Source organism: Lepus europaeus, chromosome 4 (assembly GCF_033115175.1).
Source record: "Lepus europaeus isolate LE1 chromosome 4, mLepTim1.pri, whole genome shotgun sequence".
NCBI lineage: Eukaryota > Metazoa > Chordata > Mammalia > Lagomorpha > Leporidae > Lepus > Lepus europaeus.
In genome coordinates, this window is record NC_084830.1 from 108,053,398 (window position 1) to 108,072,595 (window position 19,198).

At 55.6% G+C, this 19,198-nt stretch overlaps 1 protein-coding gene across 3 annotated transcripts in view; it reads right to left on the reverse strand.

Annotated features, from left to right (window-relative positions):
- Positions 1 to 353: 353 nt before the first annotated feature.
- Positions 354 to 19,198, reverse strand: part of ERGIC1 (endoplasmic reticulum-golgi intermediate compartment 1) — a 109,874-nt gene continuing 91,029 nt past the window's right edge. For 2 of the 3 annotated variants that reach the window (XM_062188680.1, XM_062188679.1), the window contains exons 8-10: positions 17,966 to 18,066; positions 15,459 to 15,581; positions 354 to 2,201 (exon numbers count right to left, since the gene is read on the reverse strand). In XM_062188680.1, the coding sequence (XP_062044664.1) occupies positions 2,094 to 2,201; positions 15,459 to 15,581; positions 17,966 to 18,066 (332 nt within the window). In that variant the 3' untranslated portion in view covers positions 354 to 2,093. Of the gene's footprint in view, positions 2,202 to 14,104; positions 14,138 to 15,458; positions 15,582 to 17,965; positions 18,067 to 19,198 lie in introns of those variants that run through there. The other variant, XM_062188682.1, reaches the window with a different exon arrangement.

The window sequence follows — 19,198 nt, forward strand, 5'->3', positions numbered from 1 at the left end:
AACCGGTACCCATCTGAGCTTTACCCGGTATGCCACAATGCTGGCCTTCCCAGTCATCTCTATATATATTTCCATTCCATTTCTACAATGGCAATTTGAAGTAGTTTTATTCTTTTCCCCATTCACATCCAAGGAAACTGAAGCACTGAGAGATTAAGGATGCAGGCTGAGGCTACACAGGCAGAAGGTGGCACTACAAGGAATATTCTAGAGGATAGGGCTGAATCCTCGGAGTCTTGACCTTCTGACCATCCTCACAGACCTTTCCAACTTCTCCCCTCTAGAGGATCATCCACTGACTCCAGCCCCCAGGCTCCCCAGCCCCAGACAAGGCAGCAACAGCCACACAGCAGTACTTGTGAAAATCAGACTTTTAATCATCTCGTATCTGAACCCAATAAGGGGGGAAAGCACTACACATTGTTTCCCCCTTGAGATTTTGTTTGCAAGAATAATAGGTCAGAGGTGCCTCTTCCATAGGAAACTGACATCCCTTATATCCTCAGGTTTTATTTTTTAAAAAATGCATAAAAGTGGAATTTCAATCCATATGCATGCCACACATTTCCTGCCCCACCCCACCCTCTACAGTGAACCCACACCCCAGAGGGACTCCTTTCTGTAACTGGGAAACAGAATGTGAAACAAAAACCCATTCAAGTGGCCAGAGATACCAGAAATAACCCAAGGCCATTTACACACACAACACCCAACACCGGGTGATCCAAAGGGGAAGCTTCTCTAATTGGAATTCAGAGCCCCACACTGCAAATGGCAGGGGCCTGAGCTATCCTTACAGATCATTTGAAAAATCCTTCCACTGGACACGCCCCTTCATTACAAAAGTATGCAAACCATCTCGATATAAATGGAAAACAGGTGGGCTGCTCTCTCCTTGGGACACGCAAGCATGGCTAACATTCTCTGTATGGAATTCATGCCTGGCTCACTGCCCCCCTTAGAGGACAAAGGCTGAGGATGTGGGGGGAGCAGCAGGGCAGGGGCCAAACTCTGGAGTCAGAGGGGAGACACTGGAACCACGCCAGGGGCTGGGAACATGGTCCCTGTGGGGCCAGCCAGTGGGGGAGCTCAAGGTCAAGTGAACCTCAGCTGGGCTGCAGAGCGGACCCCGCACTCTGCACCCCGCACAGCCTGGAAGGCGGAGGTCAGAGGGAGAAGGGTTGGTCCACTCTGCTCCCTGACGAAAGGGCCTGGGACCACTGCTGGCTGTTTCAGCACTGCGGAGATGGATGCTTTGTGTCTGGACAAATACCTGGTTCTCTAGTCCCATCACTCCCATCCCCTGCCACTGCAGATCCCAGCAGAGCTGTCGGGGGGAACCTGGCAGTGGGAACCAGCCCCTCCACCAAGAGCTGCTGTTGCCACACGGGTCAGGGGCCACAGAGGCACAGTGGTGGTGGTGTTGGGGAGTGAGGGGAAGAGGAGAGGAAGGGCCGCCTGGGACCTGCCTCATGACTGGTGAGCAGACTGTGTCTACTGCTGCACCTGCTTTCAGGAGAGCACAGCGGTGGGCGTGAGCATTGGGCCTGGGCAGGAAGGGGAAAGTGAGGGTTCCATCGACAGGGCCAAACCTCAGGGCTTGCCTGGGAAGTACCATCCTCCGAAGAAGGCGCCAAGTGGGAGTACGTTGGGGCGTTCTGCTCCTGGAGCCGAGAGCTCAGGGAGAAGCCAAGTGATGAGTGTGTCCAGATGCAAGATTGTCAAAGGCTGGCTGGCAGTGGGGGGACGGGGATTCTGGGCTGTCCACTCCGAGGGAAGGGGCCGCAGCATCCCAGGATGGCTTCCCAGCATTCCTGGGGCCTCTCCCTCCAGTGCCTGACTCTGGTCTCGGGGGTCCCCGGGGAAAGGGGCAATGACTTTAGGCAGTGTCATTTGCCTAAAACTAAACCGGAGGGAAAGAGGTAGCTGCAAAACTCTGAGCCACCTCTTCCCCCCCCGCCTCCCACCCTGATTTGGAGACACAGCCAGATCCTGGGCCAGAGAGAAGGCAGGAGGAGGAGACGGGATTGGGGTGGGGGGAGCGGAGCTGGCGGCCTCCCTGGCCCTGGGTCCCTGGCCGGCCAGCAGGGAGCTCAGTGTATCTTGCCCAGCTGGATCTTTTTCCAAGCTTCCGAGGCTGTGAAGATGCAGGAGTCCAGGATGCCGGCCACAGTGAAGGTCCCGCCAATGATGGCACAGATCTGAAAGACAGCAGGGGGAGGGGGCGGGGCCAGGGCCTATGTCAGTGCGAAGGAAGCGCCAGGTGAGACCCCTCCCAGACCACCAGATGTGGGGTCTGCACCCACAGACGCTCTGCCCCATTATGTCCAGTATTCTTGCCACCTGGTCATCAGCAGGGTCTGGGACACACAAGGGAATCCCTTGTGGGACAACAGAGACAGTGATAACAAAGGCGATTATCGCTAACCCCAGGGTCTTTAATTTCCATATAAACTCTCGGGATGAGGAAGGGAACTTGACACATTTCACAGGTGAGGAAAACAGGGCTTAGGTGACCTGCACAGTGACGAGCTGAGCTCAGGCATGTATCGGCCCCAGATCCTGTACTTAAATGTATCGGGGCAGGCATCTAGCCTGCCAGGTAAGATGCACACATCCCACAGATGGAGTACCTGGGTTCAATTCCCAGCTGGCTCCCAACTCCAGCTTCCCACCAATGCAGACCCTGGGAAGTAGCAGGTGATGGCCCGAGCAGTCCGGTTCCTGCCCACCCACATGGGGAAACCTGAATTGGGTTCCCAGCTCCTGGCTTTGGCTTGGCCCGGTGCCGGCTCTCATGGCTATTTGGAAAGTGACTCTGTGGATGGGGACTCTCTTTCTTTCTCACAATATTTACAATCCCATTTCAGAGGAGCTTCTGAAAGACAGTACCACCAGCCCAGGGTCATTCAGTGCTGGGACTTGAGCCTGGGTCAGACAGATCCAGGCCCAGTGCTGCCTGGGACCAAGATGGGGGAAGGGCTGAATGCGCAGCACTGGCCTGGGTGGACAAGAGCTAGAAACCAATCTCCCATTCTCAGAAGCCTAGCCCATCAGCGAGATGGACAGTAAGCAACTCATCACACCAGTAAATGCAAAATGACAGCCAAATGCGTGCCGCATGGAGGCAGGCCTTGCCGCCACCAAAAAGCTCACAGGACAAGTTTCCTGATGGTACTACCATTTTTTTTTTTATCTATTTGACTCATATTTAAAAAAAAATATATCAGCAAGACACAGGCAGAGAGAGAGAGAGAGAGAGAGAGAGAGAGAGGATCGCTCATCTTATTTCCCAAATGCCTGCAGTGGCTGGGGTGAGCCAGGCCAAGGCCAGGAGGCCAGAGCCCAATCCCACAGGCATCGAGTCACTGCTGCTGCTTTGTAGGTTGTGCATTAGCAGGAAGCTGGAATTGGGACAGAGCCAGGACTCGAACCTAGGCACTCTGATACGGATATGTCTCAATTGCTGGGCCACACGCCTACCCCAACACACTTCTTCATTGCAAGGGGCTGTCCTGGGCATGAAAGGGCATTTAGTAGCATCCCTGGCCACCACCCATGAGACACCCGTGGTACCGTCTCCCCCTTGTTGCAAGAGACAAAGTGTCTCCAAACACTAGCAAGTGTCCCCTGAGGGTCAAAGTCCCTGAGAAGGACGGTAGTCGGGAGTGGGGGGTTGATGATGACTGCAGTATGTCTGTAGTTTCTAACTTTGCGCCATACCACACTACACTAACCACGACATGACAGCCAGTACTTACATGGCACCTTCTCTGGGCCAGGCGCAGTGCTTCAGGCCAGCTACATCCCCAGTCCAACCCGGGGGCATAGGTACCACTGTCTCACAGCTAAGAAAACTGAGGCATAGAGCCCCTCAATCACTTGTCCAGTGCCACAGCCAGTGGCCAAAGTGAGGTTTAAAATTTCAGGGACTGTCGTCTTAGCAAGACATTCTGCGGCACTGCAGGCACAAAATGCCCACTCAATTGAATTACATTTTGTTCCTGGGTTACAATAGTTCAGTTTAGGGCCCGGTGCTGTGGCGTAGTAAGCTAAGCCTTCACCTGAGGTGCTGGCATCCCATATGGGTGCCAGCTCATATCCTGGTGGCTCCACTTCTGATCCAGCTCTCTGCTTGTGGCCTGGCACCCGCGTGGGAGACCTGGAGGAAGCTCCAGGCTCTTGGCTTCATATTGGCTCACCTCTGGCCATGACAGCTATTTGGGGGAGTGAACCAGCAGATGGAAGACCCTTCTCTCTCTCAGTCTGTAACTCTGCCTCTCAAATAGACAAATAAAATCTTTAAAAAAGAACCCCAATTTTTCGGCTCACAATTCTTTTGCTTTGCAATGGTGTAGAAGTATGCTCATGTCTCATGTCCAGCACAATAATCAACAAATCATGTGAGATATTCAACACTTTACTATTTTTTAAATTTTTATTTCTTTGAAAGTCAGAGTTACACAGAGAAAGAAGGGGAGGCAGAGAGGCAGAGAGAGAGAGAGAGAAAGAGAGAGAGAAAGAGAGAGAGAGAGAGAGATCTTCCATCTGCTGGTTCACTCCCCAATTGGCCACAATGGCTGGAGCTGCACTGATCCAAAGCCAGGAGCCAGGAGCTTCCTCCGGGTCTTTCCACGAGTGCAGGGACCCAGGGACTTGGGCCATCTTCTTCTGTTTTCTCAGGCCATAGCAGTGAGCTGGATCAGTAGTGGAGCAGCCAGGCGTTGAACTGGCACCCATATGGGATGCCAGCACTGCAGGCAGCGGGTTTACCTGCTATACCACAGTGCTGGCCCCAACACTTTTCAATTAAATAGGGTTTGAGTTAGTTGGTATTTGCCCAAATGCAGGGTCATGTGCAAGTGTTCTGAGCCTGTTTAAGGTGGGCTAGGCTAAGCTATGATGACTCGATGCATTTTTGACTTAGGATGTTTTCAGCATAATGGACTGATCCAGGTGTGGCCCCATCGTAAGTCGAGGAGCACCTGTACCAACTTTGTATTGAAATTGCTAAACTTCACTGATGACTTACCAAACCCAACATCTGATGGCCTATAGATTGCTTACTCAGGACTTCAAAGAATGAATTCAACGTCCACGGGAGTCAGGAAACTCCCCCGCCTCCGCCCCTGCTCCCACAGGCCCTCCAAGACTGCTAGTCGCCACAGGGGAGCTGTGGGAAGACAGCCAGCCAGTGACGTGCAACCCCTGGAGGACTCTGGGAGATGGCAGCGCCTTAATGGGTGTCAAGCGGTGGGAGGCCAGGAGAGCGACAGGACGGGTGAATGGACCTGGTGTTTATTTTTTAAATGGCATTTCCATGGGATGAGCTAAGCAGAGACCTGCACGGCCCAGGACAGACAGAGCGGCTCTGTACAGGCGAGCTCTAAGTGGAGCAGCTGGCATTCCAGTAATAACAGCCCAAGAAACCAGAGCAGCCCCCCAGCGAGTTCATCGGATAGCAGGCGCTGGGGGGATTATGCTGAAGTGTTTTGCAGTGGGCGAGGCTCCCCCGCCAGCCTCAACGCATGACGCAGTGGCACTTTTCAGGGACGATGACGGCAGGGGAGCGGTTTATTTCGGTAGAGTGGATCAGATGATGGGAGATTTTATACCGCAAAATGCTTTTAGAGCTTGGCTCATAGGATAGGAAAATATGACTTAAGTGCAATGGAGCAAAAAATAAAAAATAACCACACACACACACACACAATCTGTATTCATCTACACACAGTTTGGAACCCAACTCCCTGTGACTCACAGACACCTGGCACCGGGTCTGAAGTCGTCTTTCACTGAAGCCTCGAGCAGGGGGAGACAATACACGCGTTGGGTACACAAGAAACTACACGGCTTGTGGGGAGACTGAGGCACCGGCAGCAGTCAGCCTTGGTCACAGAGTGAGCGGCTCTTGGCCCCAAGCTGAGCTCCTATGCGTATGCACTGATGCCACTGAACTTGATTCGAAAATGTGTGCCCCATTATTCCGTATCTGTTGAAGGGGCTGGCCACTGGTCGATGGAGGAGCTCTGTGTGTTGGAGGAAAATCCTGGCACGTTCCATGGAGGTCCCTCCAAGCTGAGGGGATTCCAGGGGCCTGCCCACTGCTGCCATGGGCAGTCCCTTCTCATCTGCAGGGGACACATTCCAAGACCGTCAGTGGACACCACAAAGCGGGAATAGTATCCAACTCCATCCGTGCTGTGTATTTTCCTATGTACACATACCTATGATAAAGCTTATTTGATGCGGGATGGGAGCAGGTGTTTAGCCTGGCTGTTCAGATGCCCACATCCCTGGGTTTGACTCCTGACTCCAGCTTCCTGCTAATGCAGGCCATGGGGGGCAATGACGATGGCTCAAATAATTGGGTCCCTGCCACGCTCGTGGGAGACCTGGACTGAGGTCCCAGCTCCCAGCTTCAGCCATGGCTGCTACAGGTATTTGGGTGAACTAGTGGATGGGAGCTCTCTCCCCGTCTCTCTCAAACAAAACAAAAACATTCTGGAAGATAAAGTAAAGAACTCCCACATGTTGTTCTGCGTGCAGGAAGGCGGGGAGAACCAGGCTTCTTCGGGGGTGCCAAAAGCCAACCACGTGACAGGGAGGTGCACACCTTCTTGGACGTGGTGGGGCGGGGGTGCAGTGAGAGCTGGGGAGTCCTCAAGGGTCTTGATGCTGCGGTAGGCTGAGGCCTGTCACTCACCCACGCTAGCTGTGGGGGAGCTCAGTGGGAAAGCCACCCCTACCTTGCTGATTGCCATACTGCAGAAAACACCTGTGGGATGCCTAGCACTTGGCAGGTGCTCAGGAAATGACCTAATCTCATCTTCCAGTCGACCAGAGGGCTGTGACCTTGTTGCTAAGGCCTGGAATTTTCTTTTCCTTTTTTATTTATTTGAAAGTCAATTCAAGAAAGAGGGGGAAAGAGGGGGAGGGAAAAAGAGAGGGGGGAGAGATATGAGTGAGAGAGAGAGAGGGAGGGAGAGAGAAAGGAGAGAGAATCTTCTATCCGCTGGTTCACTCCACAGTTGGTCAAAGCCAGGAGCCAGGAGTTTCTCCCAGGTTTCCCATGTGTGGGGCAGGGGTCCAAATACTTGGGCCATCTCTCACTGTTTGCCCCAGGCCATTAACAGGGAGCTGGATCAGAAGCGGAGCAGCTGCGTCTTGGCCGGCGCCGTGGCTTAACAGGCTAATCCTCCACCTTGCGGCGCCGGCACACCGGGTTCTAGTCCCGGTCGGGGTGCCGGATTCTATTCCGGTTGCTCCTCTTCCAGGCCAGCTCTCTGCTGTGGCCCGGGAAGGCAGTGGAGGATGGCCCAGGTGCTTGGGCCCTGCACCCGCATGGGAGACCGGGGGAAGCACCTGGCTCCTGGCTTCGGATCAGCGCGATGCGCTGGCCGCAGAGGCCATTGGAGGGTGAACCAACGGCAAAAAGGAAGACCTTTCTCTCTGTCTCTCTCTCTCACTATCCACTCTGCCTGTCAAAATAAATAAATAAATAAAAATTAAAAAAAAAAAAAAAAAAGAAGCGGAGCAGCTGGGTCTCAACTCAGTGCCCACATGGGATGCTGGCAGTGCAGGCAGTGAGTGGCTTTACCTGCTATGCCACAATGCCAGGTCCTAAGATCTGGAATTTTCTAAACCTCTCTGAGAACCACTTTGATTGGAAAAATGGGCAAAACATCACTTACTCTCCCAGGGCCTCCTGGGAGAGTACCTCCACTCTCTGGCTGGCACTCGAGGCAGGGGACAAATCAACTCACTGATGAGCAGGACAGCAAGGGCGTCCCAGGACCGCAGGCAGGTTCTGTGCAGCTGCCCTGTGAAGCCCTTACAGCAACCCATAACACAGATGGGGAAGCTGAGGCCCGGACTGAGCGCTTCCTCGGGGCAGTGCCGAGCAGCATCAGTGATGATGGGCATCCTGCTGGGGCAAAGCACTTCAGGCCAGAGCGGCTCTGGGTCTTTGGCCAGGTGGCAGGGGTGCGGGTGGAGGGCACCGTGTCTCCCCAGTGCCCCGTGCCTGAGTGCCGAAGGGAGGGGGGCAGGGAGTGAGTGACAGAAGGGGGTGGGTCTGACAGGGAGTGAATGACGCACACTCCCAGGGGTGTCGGCCAGGAGCTGGGGGAGGTAGTGCCGGGAAGCCCAGGGGTGCAGGGGGCCTTGTGCTGTCACAGAGAGGGTCTGGCTTTGGAGAGTGGCAGAACTTGGCCTGGACTCGCCCCACTCGCAAGTCCTTGTGGCCCCCTGCTTCCTGTGCCTTGGGTTCCTTCCTTTTAAGAACAGGACTGCTCCTCGCCTCTCAGGACTGACGTGACGCAGAGTGAGAGCACCCGTGGCCCGTCCCCTGGCCCTCACTGTTGCCCATCAATCTCCCCATCAGCTCCCCACAGCAGGGGACAAGCTCAGCCAGGCAGGGCCATCCCAGCCAGCGCGAGCAGCCCTGCCCTGCTCAGCGACAGCAAGGACAATGTGACCTCCAGGCCACAGTGAGCCCGAGTACAGCACCTCCATGGGCGCCCAGCAGAAGTCACCAGTGTCGCCTCTGCTCCCAGCCGTCCACTGTGACGACAAGCAAGTCAGTTTACCTAACGCAAAAGCTGTGTGCCTTACATTTCAATGACAGCTCTCGGCTCCTTGTGCTACGGCAAGGATGTGTTCCGACCACACTAGCCGGGGCACCCAGTGCCTGTTTTTCCAAGGGTACGGACGGCTGCCTACCCGGTTCCTCGCCTGTGGGCCTGGATCACAGAGTAAACACTCCTGGGGTGGAAGCCCAGCTCCCCGACCCGGGCCCGGGAAAGCCAGGGTTGCCTCTCTGAGCCTCAGTTTCTCCAATCTGGAAAATGGGGCCTGCTGGGAGGCCCGAGACGGCTGCTGTCCAGCTGCCTGCGGGACCCTGGGTGTCCGGGAACTGCTCATTCACTTTCCTGATCCACTCAGCTCAGCTTTCAAAGCTCGTGGAAAAGGCGCAGTCTGAGGAAATAAATAATGAATGGAGGCCCATCACATGGCAGGGGCGGCAGACTGGCTGGAGCCGTGGATGAGAGCAGCCCCGTGGTGCAGGCAGAGGCGGGGGCGGGCCGCAGAAGGGGAGCTGACGATGGGCTTGGAGGCTGAGGGGTGGAGGGGGAGGGTGTGGTGATCTCCACCCAGCGCTCTCACCATCACCTCCTCCCACAGGCCTGGGGCGAGTGGCACCCCCCCTTCCCCGCCACTTACATAATGGCCAGAGCTGCAAAATACCCCCCAACCCCCTCCCCTTTGGTTGAGCACCTACTATGTGCCGGGCCTGACTCAGTTCTTGCTTCTGCCCTCTCATTCAATCCTTGCATCTGCTGGGTAACCGCCATTACTCAGATGATGGGACAGAGCTCAGAGAGGGAGAGGCTGGTCCAAGGTCACACAGCCTCAAGCAAGGGCTGCTGGAATTCAGGTTTGGGGGTCTGCCAGAGGCCTTTCCCTGCTAAATACCTTGCTTCCCTCCTGGCCTGAAGACCCTTGCACTGGCTCTCTCCCTGTACTGAGGACTTCTGCATCTACATGCTCTCTCCATCCAAAATCAAATACCCTGGGGTGCGGCAGTTACCATACTGCCTGAAGTGCTCACATCCCACATCAGGGTCCCTGGGTTCAAGTCCTGGCTCCTCTTTCTATTCCAGCTTCCTGCTAATGCGCACCAAGGGAGGCAGGAGGTGATAGTCTTCACCCGTGTAGAAGACCCGGATTGAGTTCTGGGCTCCTGAGTTTGGACCAGAACGGCCCCAGCTATTGGGGGCATTTGGGAAGCAAACCAGCAGATGGGAAAGCTCTGTCTCTCTACTTTTCACATAAATAAAATAAAAATTAAAATTGTTTTAATTTTAAAATATCAGATATCCTGAAATTAGGGACCCACCGACCCCACCCATAGAGTTAATGAAGTAAGAAGCTGTGTGGCCAATAAAAAAAGCCAGCTCTGTCTGACGTTCCTTGTACACCCTAGAACCTGCCTTGGAAAAGCAAGTGGCAGGGCCAGCATTGTGGCGCAGTGGGTTAAGCCGCTGCCTACGATGCTGGCATCCCCATGTAGGCACCAGTTGCTGTCCCGGCTGCTCCATTTCCAATCCAGCTCCTTGCTAATGCACCTGGGAAAGCCGTGGAGGATGGTCCAAGTGTTTGGGTCCTGCCACGCACGTGGGAGATCTGGATGGAGCTCCTGGCTTTAGCCTGGCCCAGCCCCAGCCCTTGCAAATGGAAGATTTCTCTGTCTCCTCCCTTTTCTCTGTAACTCTGCCTTTCAAATAGAAAAAGAAAGGCAAGCAGCAGGGGCATGAGCTCTGGGTGCAGACCCAGCTGGATCCACTTGCCTCTGGTACACAACCTTTGGAATATCTATTTTAGCTCCTTCGCCCCAGAAGGATCAGAACAGGAGTTTTTCAGGCGTTTCCAGACCTGAATCACTGAGATCCTGACTTGGGCTCTGTTCCCGTCCTTGGAGGATGGAAAGTGTCTTGGGGACCAAGGTGTCCCCCTCTCCCTCTGGATGCTCACCGCTTAGCCTCTAGTAATTGTCCACCTGCACTGCAGCAAGGATGGCTAAGGCCCACTCTCCCAGTCCAGGCAGGACAGGCTACTGAGGAAGGCCTGGGTAGGGTAGGTGGGGGCAGAGGAGAGAGTCCAGGCTGCCTACAGCAGGCTGTGCAAGGCGTGGTTCCCAACTCGCTCCACAGTTGTGGGTAAAACCTCAGTCGGATCTGTCTCCTATCCATCCTTCTCGATACCCCAGGCTCCCCCACCTGTGGGCACCTGCTGCTTTTTGTTTCTGGCAAAATGCTTGTGGAAGGCCAGAGATGAACACTCGGTGCTGAGATGTGGGCAGGAAACCCGCAAACATCCGCCAGGCAGCCTGGCGCACGGCTCGCGTCTTTTCAGTTTGCAGCCAGCAGCCGTGATTTCACATGGCTGCTCCCAGCATCACTTTGTGCCTGCTAGAGAATCTCTTTCTGATTCCCAGGGAGGAAGTCACTGGACCGAATGACCCTGGTGTCCTGCCAGGGGCTCTGTGACCTCAAGGGGCTCAGCTACTACTGCCTTTTTCTGGGGCGCATGGAGAAGCCAGGGGCTCCCAAGCCAGGGCGAGGGGCTGGCGATGTTGCAGAGACAGGCACTGGCGTCCAAGCCCCAGCCTGCCATTTACCGCTGTGTGCTGTTGGATGATTTTCTCCAGGTCGCTAAGCCTCAGTTAAACTCATAGACAAAACAGGCACAAGCTCTCCTAGCTTGCAGGGCCTCGGGGAGGCTCACGGGGGATCCGTGTTAAGATGACCTGGCACAGAAAGGTCATCTTAGGAAGGAAAGTCCTATCAAGCTGCCATGGGTACATCTGAGCGCCTCCATCCAGCTCAGGCCCTGTATGGCTGCTGGGGACACAGAGGTCCTAATCGGCCTGGGGCACTGCAGTGACGTGCCATCATTAGGCTTGGGGATGACTTCACCGGCCAGGAAAGCTGGGGGGAGGAGGGGGGAGGCTGGTGGGTGGGGCTTACAGCAGCAACCCAGGCTGAGTCTCAGCCAAGGGTCCAGGACACCACTTGAGCTCAATGAGCTGCACGATGCTCCAGGCATGGTTCTGAGTAGCACTTAGCAGGGACACGTCATTGCCACCCAGTACTTTTTGGTGGACAAAAAATAAAATAAAATAAAATAAAATAAAATAAAATAAAAATAACAACCTGTCGTTCCGCCCTCAATTTGGGACTCTGGGACTTCTGGCTCTTTCCACCTGCCCCTCCCCCACAAATAAAACAGACCACACAACACACAGGCAAGAGATCTGACACCTGGGAAGCCGGCCCATCTGTCAGCACGGCCCACTTATCTCCAACAGGGAGCCTCAGCAAGTGGTAGGGGACAGATGTGCGTGCGTGGGAGGGCGGGAAGGCGGCACGCAGAAGGCAGTCACTTGCACACTGGCCAACAGTTTGCTTGGTCCCTTTGTGGGGGTGGGGAGGGAATTTGCTGGGAGAGCACGAAGCGTGGATGAGCCAGGTGCCCTGGAACTTCATCGTGGGAACGCCTCGCCCCGCCTCCCCCTCATTCCTGCCGGCCCGCAGCTGCCTCCCACACGCCCACTTGCTGGCCTAAGCCCCCTCTTCAGGAGCAGCCCCTCTCAGGAGCTATTTGCAGAGGCCCTTGTTTGGGGCCTGGGGGCTTTGCACACAAGTGTGTGAGGGAAACAGAAGCCATAGCAGGTGCCCGCGCTCCCACCCCGGCCCCACCCCAGCCGCCGAGGCTCTCTGTCCGTGCTGCGTGTGGATGTGTGTGTCTGAGCGTGAGCGTCATCCCCACATCTGCGGCCTCGGGACAACGCAGGGCCTTTGAAAACCTTATGGTGACGCCATCTGCCAGGGACAGCCAGCTGCCTCACTCAGGGCTGACTCCGCTGTTGCTGTGGCCACCAAGATGGAGGCACTGAGACACTGCTGCCTGCAGCAGCCTGGTGTGTCATCGGCCCACACTCAAGGACAGACGGGGGACAGGCCGGTGGCCAAGGGGAGGAGAAGGAAAAGGCCTCATGGGGCACAGGTGACAAAGAAAGGGTCTGCCTGACTGGCTTCCTGGGACCTCCAGCTCTTAGTAGTCAGTGGCTCACCTGCACCTGCACCTGGGGGTCCCTGAACTGTTGAAGGAGGCCCTGCGGCTTTCCCGGGCCTGTGCACATGCTCTCCTCGCTCTGCAAGGCCCATCTCCTGGGTCCCTTCTAGAACTTTCCTGACAGAGCAGGGTGTGCTCTCCTCTCTGCACTGCTGCACCAGGTCCACGCCTGCATGTGGGTTCATGCTGGATGGGACTGCAGGTTTCTGCGTGCTCAACCATCTGCCCTGGGGACCTTGGAGCTGCTAGAGGACAGGGCTTGTGTCTGACGCAGCGATCCCCATGCCCAGCACTGGGCCTAGCACGTGGAGAATTCCAGTCAACAGGAAGGGGACATGGAAGAGGCTTTCAACCCTTCAGTGAGTGTGGCAGAGGGGCTTTCTCCACTGCTGTTGGTGCTATAGACCCCAGGGCCTCCGTGGAGCAGGCTACATCTGCACGGAGGCACCGGGGCGCCTACTTGTGGCTTCTTGTGGGTGTGCAGCGGAAAACCCAAGTAAGAATCAACACCCAGGGACCGGTATGGTGGTACAGCGGGTAAAGCTGTCTCCTGCAGTGCCGGCATCCCACATGGGTGCTGGTTCGAGTCCTGGCTGCTCCACTTCAGATCTAACTTCCTGCTAACGAGCCTGGGAAAAGCAGTGGAAGATGGCCCAAGTGTTTGGCCCCTGCCACCCATGTGGGAGACCTGGATAAAGCTGACCTTGGCCACTGCGGCCACTTGGGAGTGTCAAGATCTCTCCATCTTTCCCTCTCTCTCTGTAACTCTTTCAAACAAATAAATAAATCTTAAAAGAAAGACTCAGCATCGACCCACCTGTGGGTGTACCATCCTGTGGGGTCTCAGGGAACAACATAAATCCCCTGGCTTTGGGAGCCACAGGGGTTCCACATCTTCCTCCAGAGTGGCCAAATGCACCTGCACACCAGCCTCACATCCTCCTGGTCTCTGCAGCGGCAGGTTTGGTTTCTGTCAGTTTGATGGGACTGAGCTGCAGTTCACTCCTCTGACTGCCCGTGAACTTGGGTTCCCTGTCATGGCTAATGGTGTCTTCTGTGACAAACAAGTCTTCAGTCTCTGCCCATTTTTCTTTCTGATGGCTTAGTTGCTTGTTTGATTCATATAAATTCTCTCATTATTTAATTTTTTAAGTAAAGATGTATTAAGGCAGAGAGACAGGGACAGATAAAGATCTCTTATCTGCTGATTCACTCCCGAAATGCCCATAACAGCCAGGGCTGGCCCAGGCTGGGGCTGGTAGCCTGGAACTCAACCTGGTCTCCCATGTGGGAATTGGGAGCAAAGCTGGGACTTGAACTTAGGCGGTCTGACATGGGATGCCAGCATCCCAAGTGGCAGTTTAACCACTGCACCAAATGCCGGCCCTGAGGTCCTCTGCATGTAAATTCTGAACGTTACTCCTTTCACATATGTTTGATTGACAAATGTCATTGCCCACCTCTTTGTGGTGTTTCCACTTTATGTGACAGGCATCATCTGTTGAATGCAAGTTTCCGATTTCCATGCAAAGAGAAGAGCAGAGAGCTGTTGGAGGACTCGGATACACCCCACGCTTAGGGCATACTCTGCGCCCAGCGGGCTCCCTTCTTGGTCACTGGATGCCTCCAAGCCTGGGAGGCTGCAGAAGGCGGGGCAGTCAAGAAGGTGAAGGCCTGGTCCTGAGAAAGCGACTGCTTTGCCTCCGGGCACCTCCTCCTGCCTCTTCTACCATCAGGCCTCTGGTTTTCTCTTGAGGATCCCATCCCTCAGAGTCTTTGTCCCTGAGGGCTGGATGGGGCTGGCTCAAGAGAGGGCGAGAGACCCAGGCCTGGCCAAGCAGAGCACGCCGGGTCCCCAAGCCGCAAGCACAGGCCGGCGAGAGCACCGTCCTTTCTGGGGCGTGGGGTGGGTGGAATACCTGAGAAAGCTGCAGTTTGTATTGATACATTCTATTAGGGCAGGGAGCCCGGGCAGAGGAAAGCAGGTTAAAAAGAAACGCAGAGAGCCCCATTCCTGATGCTGGTGGCTGGATGCAGCCATCCCTGAGACTTCCTTACCCAGAACGCCAGCACGAAGCATGGCTCTTTCTCTTCTGTAACAGAGGCCTGACTAGTACAGACCGAGGTACAGCAGGAAATGAAAGAGCACTGATTACGAGCCATTATTAAAAGCAGGCAAAGACAGAGATGCACTAATGTCTTCAGCCCTCGGTTTCCACCTGGGAATTCTACGGCAGCTGACTCTGGCTTACTCGGGGTCCCCTGGGTCTGGGGTCTGAAGCAACGCGCTGTGACCTCCTAGGGAGTTCTGAATGCAAGACCAGGAAAACAGTACCTGCGATAGAAATCATCTGATCTGCATAAAAGTGACATCAGCTTGAAGCTGCCCTAGAGAAAGCTGGATGAGAAAGAAGAGGAAAAAAAAAAACACACCCAAAAATAAGATCAGATAAAGAAAAGAAAGCAGGCAAAAAAGAAAGAAAAAACCTGATTACATCAGCGGCTACAACTGGAAACCTGGCACAGTTAAAAAAAAAAAGTTAAATCTTCACTGTGAAATTTCCACAGAACGGGATAAAGGTTGCTAAGAATAATTCTCATAAAAATAAAGAACGGGAGGACATCACGAAGAGGAGCTGTACGACCTGCTGCAGGACCGGACGGCTCTTGTGCCATTTCCCCCGGAAGGTGTCTCTGGATGACCTTGACACGGGCGTGTTCCTGATTACACACTGCTCAGCTTCCTCGGGGCTGGAGCTCCCCCCGGCCCTGCAGGCCCTGCCCAGTCTCAGAGAGAGCAGGTGCCCCAGGCCACTCACCGTAGTGATGAACCTGTACAGCGGCTGCCGTCTCTCGGTATACTTGACCGTGATGGGGCTCAGGTCGTAGCGGAACCAGATGGCAGGGATGATGCGCCCTGTGTGGCTGTAGGCCACGTACTCCTAGGGTGGGGGCAGGTAGGGTATGTGAGTGTCAGAGGCACAAACCATGTGTCCTGAGGGTTGGGAGTGGGAAACTGTTCCGGAGAAAGGCCTTTCTCCCTCCTCCCCTACAGAGGCAGACCCCACCGGCCCCTCTCACACCCCTACCCCACAGCCCTAACCCTGCCATCCACATTCAGGTGGGCAACACTGCTGGGGGTGTTTTGGACCCCTTCGGTTATTTGGAAATTGACCTTGCAACCTGTAAGTGGCTCCAGATCAAAAGAGAAATCGGAACTCAGGGACATAAGAGGCAACGTGTGGTCTCTGGCTCAGCCTGAGTTAAGGCCTGTTCCCTCCCTTTCATCCTGCGCCACACAAAACCCATTCATCTACTCAACAACAGCTGGTGAGCACCTCCACCATGCAGGCCCCGTCCTGGCTGCTGGGGGTCCAGAGTGAGCAAGCCCCTCCCCCAGAGAGGCTCAGAGCAGGAGGCAGACACCCGTGTGGGACAGGGGGCCATGCAGGGATGAGGACGAGCAGCCAGGTGTCCCCAGGGCCATTGGAAGATGCCACGAGGCACACGGTGGGCCAGCAGGAGTTCCGTGGGTGCATGTGCGTGAGGGTGAGCATGTGTGTGTCTGTGTGCCTGAGTGTGAAGCCCATGGGGGAGCGCACCAGCTTCCAGAGGAAGAACAACAGTCAGGAGTGCAAGGCCAAGGCCAAGGCCGCCAGAGAGAGCACACAGCAAGGACCAGGAGGCTGATCCGGGGCGATGACCATGGCGCCCCATCTGAATCCCTGGGTGACGGGAGGGACCATCAGTGGACTCTTTCTCATGTTGGCCATTTCAGAGTGCTGGAAACCTCTGGGCCATACCCTCTTGTCCACAACAACAGGAGAGCCAATCGAACCACCAGGGTACCCCCTCCCATCCCAGCTGCTGGGCCCAGGCAGTTCTGGCTGCTTCTGTGGATGGCGCCGAGGGCGGCTGCTGCTTGCTCCCAAGGGCACGCTGCGGTCGGGGCCCGGGAGAACACTGAATGAGTTCAGCTGGCTGGGGCCCTGCCAGAGCCTGTGGGGAAGGAGCCTTGAGCGAAGGCAGCTCAGCTCTCTCTGGGGAGAGTGACTCCCTGGGTTGCACCCCACAGTCGCGGGATGCAGACAAGGAGTGGGAACATGGGAACGAGCAGCAGCAGGTTATCCTTTACCCAGAGCCGCCCTGGCGAGCCCGGCATTTCTGAAACAGTGCCTCGGTGGGTGGCACCTTACACCGTGGGTAGCAGGCTCAGTAAACTGAGGCACACGGCGTTACGTGATGTGTCTCAGGTAGGTCACACAGTCAGCGAGGGATGGAGTTGAACCGTGGGCTGGCAGTGCGGCTTGGAGCCCTGGCTCTTTCTGCTTACACTGCCCCGTGTCCTCCCGGCTTGGGCTGTCAGTGCTGGCAGGTGACCACGGGATGCCCTCGGGTCTCCCCTTGGAAGGCTACACCCGAACACCAGTCCAGGGAGGGCCACAGCAGAGGCACCCATGTCACCCTGGGGTGGGCAGACCCAACAGCCTCTGGTTCAGAGCAAGCAGGTAATGTGACCAAGAGCCCAAGTTAGATCCCGTGCTTATCTGCGCCTGGCAACTTGATACCTCCGCGACCCCCATCTGTGCCTCCGGGGTCAAATCTGTACCAGTGGGGATGGGCACTGTCCCGGTGTCAGCTCTGACATGGTGGCTGAGAAAGCTGATGGAGGCAGAGAGCTGAGCAGGTCCATGGTGTGGACTCCATCAGGGGCAGCTCCTCCCCCTCCTGTTACTGTGAGCTGAATAACGGGCCACCCACAGGGGGTTTAGCAGCCATGAGACAGAGGGAGGAGTGTCCTGTGGCTGTCAGCTGCAAACCACTGATGGCTGGGTCCCCTCACTCCACTGCCTCTGGCCTGGCCCTGGTTCTCACTGAGGCCTGGCACTTCTCCACGACTTTGAGTGCTGGGGCAGGGTTGGGACCTCTCTGCCAACCAATCGACAGAGCAACAGTCATCCTGATGGGATCCACTGCCTTGTGACTTGGGCCGAGTGCTTCCGCCTAGAGAGCGCTGTTGTGTGCTGACCAGCTGGGGGTCTGAGTGTGCAGGTCTGCAACCAACGGGACCTGCGGGGAAGCCTCCCTGCCTGCTCCTTCTCAAACAGATCCCATTCTGCCTCGTGGTTAGACGTCTCCCTTTGACTGATGGCAGGGATTGGGTCTCCTGTCTTCGCTTGGAAACACAGCCCTGCAGGAGAGGGTCCCCCAGGGAGCTTCCTGAAAGGAATAGCTGAGGGGTGCGAGTATAGCCACCTGGCACCTCCGCCCTGGGCCAGCAGAGGGCGCAGCTGCACACCGCTCGGCCGGAGCACCACCAGCATACCTTGTTGGCCACTGTGTACTGGTACGAGTAGCGCTGCTTGCCGCTCTTGTCCTCGTAAACCGTGGGCACGATCTTCAGGATGTAGTCGTGGGAGGCCAGGGCTGTGGGAAGGAGACAGCAAGGTGAAGGTGGAGGGACACGGCCTGCCTCGTAGCTCTCGCTAGGTCATTTTAATCCTAAAATCTGGCTGCCGTCGCCAGGGGGCTCATTCCCCATTCTTTCCCCACTCAGAGGAGAAACCCCATCTGCCAGGATCGTTCCTCCTGTGCTGCCTACGACACCAAAATCCTGTTAGCAGCCCAATGCCCACCAGCACAGTGGCCGCTGGGAGAGGACACTCCCCGAGACGTGTGGTTAGAGCACCGGAGCCCAGCCAGGGAGCAGGGGGCACGGCAGGTTTTGGTGATGGGGGCAGACTCTCTAGATGGGCGTGAGCAGCTGTAAGAGTGACCTGTCCCTGAGGCCCTGCGAGCAGCTCTATCCCTGGGGAGGAAGAGGCAGGGTTTGAGAAAGGCTCCACTTCATTGTGCACCTCCTGGTATTGTTCAGAGATTCTCGCTTTGGAAATAAACTGGGATTGTTGTTTCTTTTCAAAAAATTATTTCTTTTCTTTTTGTATTTTTTTAAAAGATTTATTTATTTATTTGTAAGTCAGAGCTACATAGAGAAGGAAAGGCAGAGAGAGAGGTCTTCCATCCATTGGTTCACTCCCCAATTGGCTGCAAAGGCCAGAGCTACATCTATCTGAAGCCAGGAGCCAGGAACTTCTTCCAGGTCTCCCATGTGGGTACAGGGGCCCAAGGACTTGGGCCATCTTTTACTGCTTCCCCAGAGAGCTGGATCAGAAGTGGAGCAGCTGGGACTTGAACCAGCACCCATGAGATGCCGGCACTTCCTTTTGTATTTGAAAGGCACGCGCGCACACACACACACAGAGATCATCTATCTTCGGCTTTACTCTCCAAATGCCTGCAAGAACCTGGGCTGGGCCAGGCTGAAGCCATGTGAGTGGCAGGGACCCAAGACCTTGAGCCATCACCTGCCGTCTCCCAGGGTGCACATTCCCAGGATGCTGCAATCAGACCCAGGCACTCCAAATGAGGTGTGGGACTCCCAAGCGGCGTCTTAACCCCTGCCCCCAATGCCTGCCCCTGGGTTTGTTTTGAAAAGGAAGAGCCCACCACCAGCACTGCATCGATGAAGAATGGATGGCTTCCCCCACTTCCTGTCAGT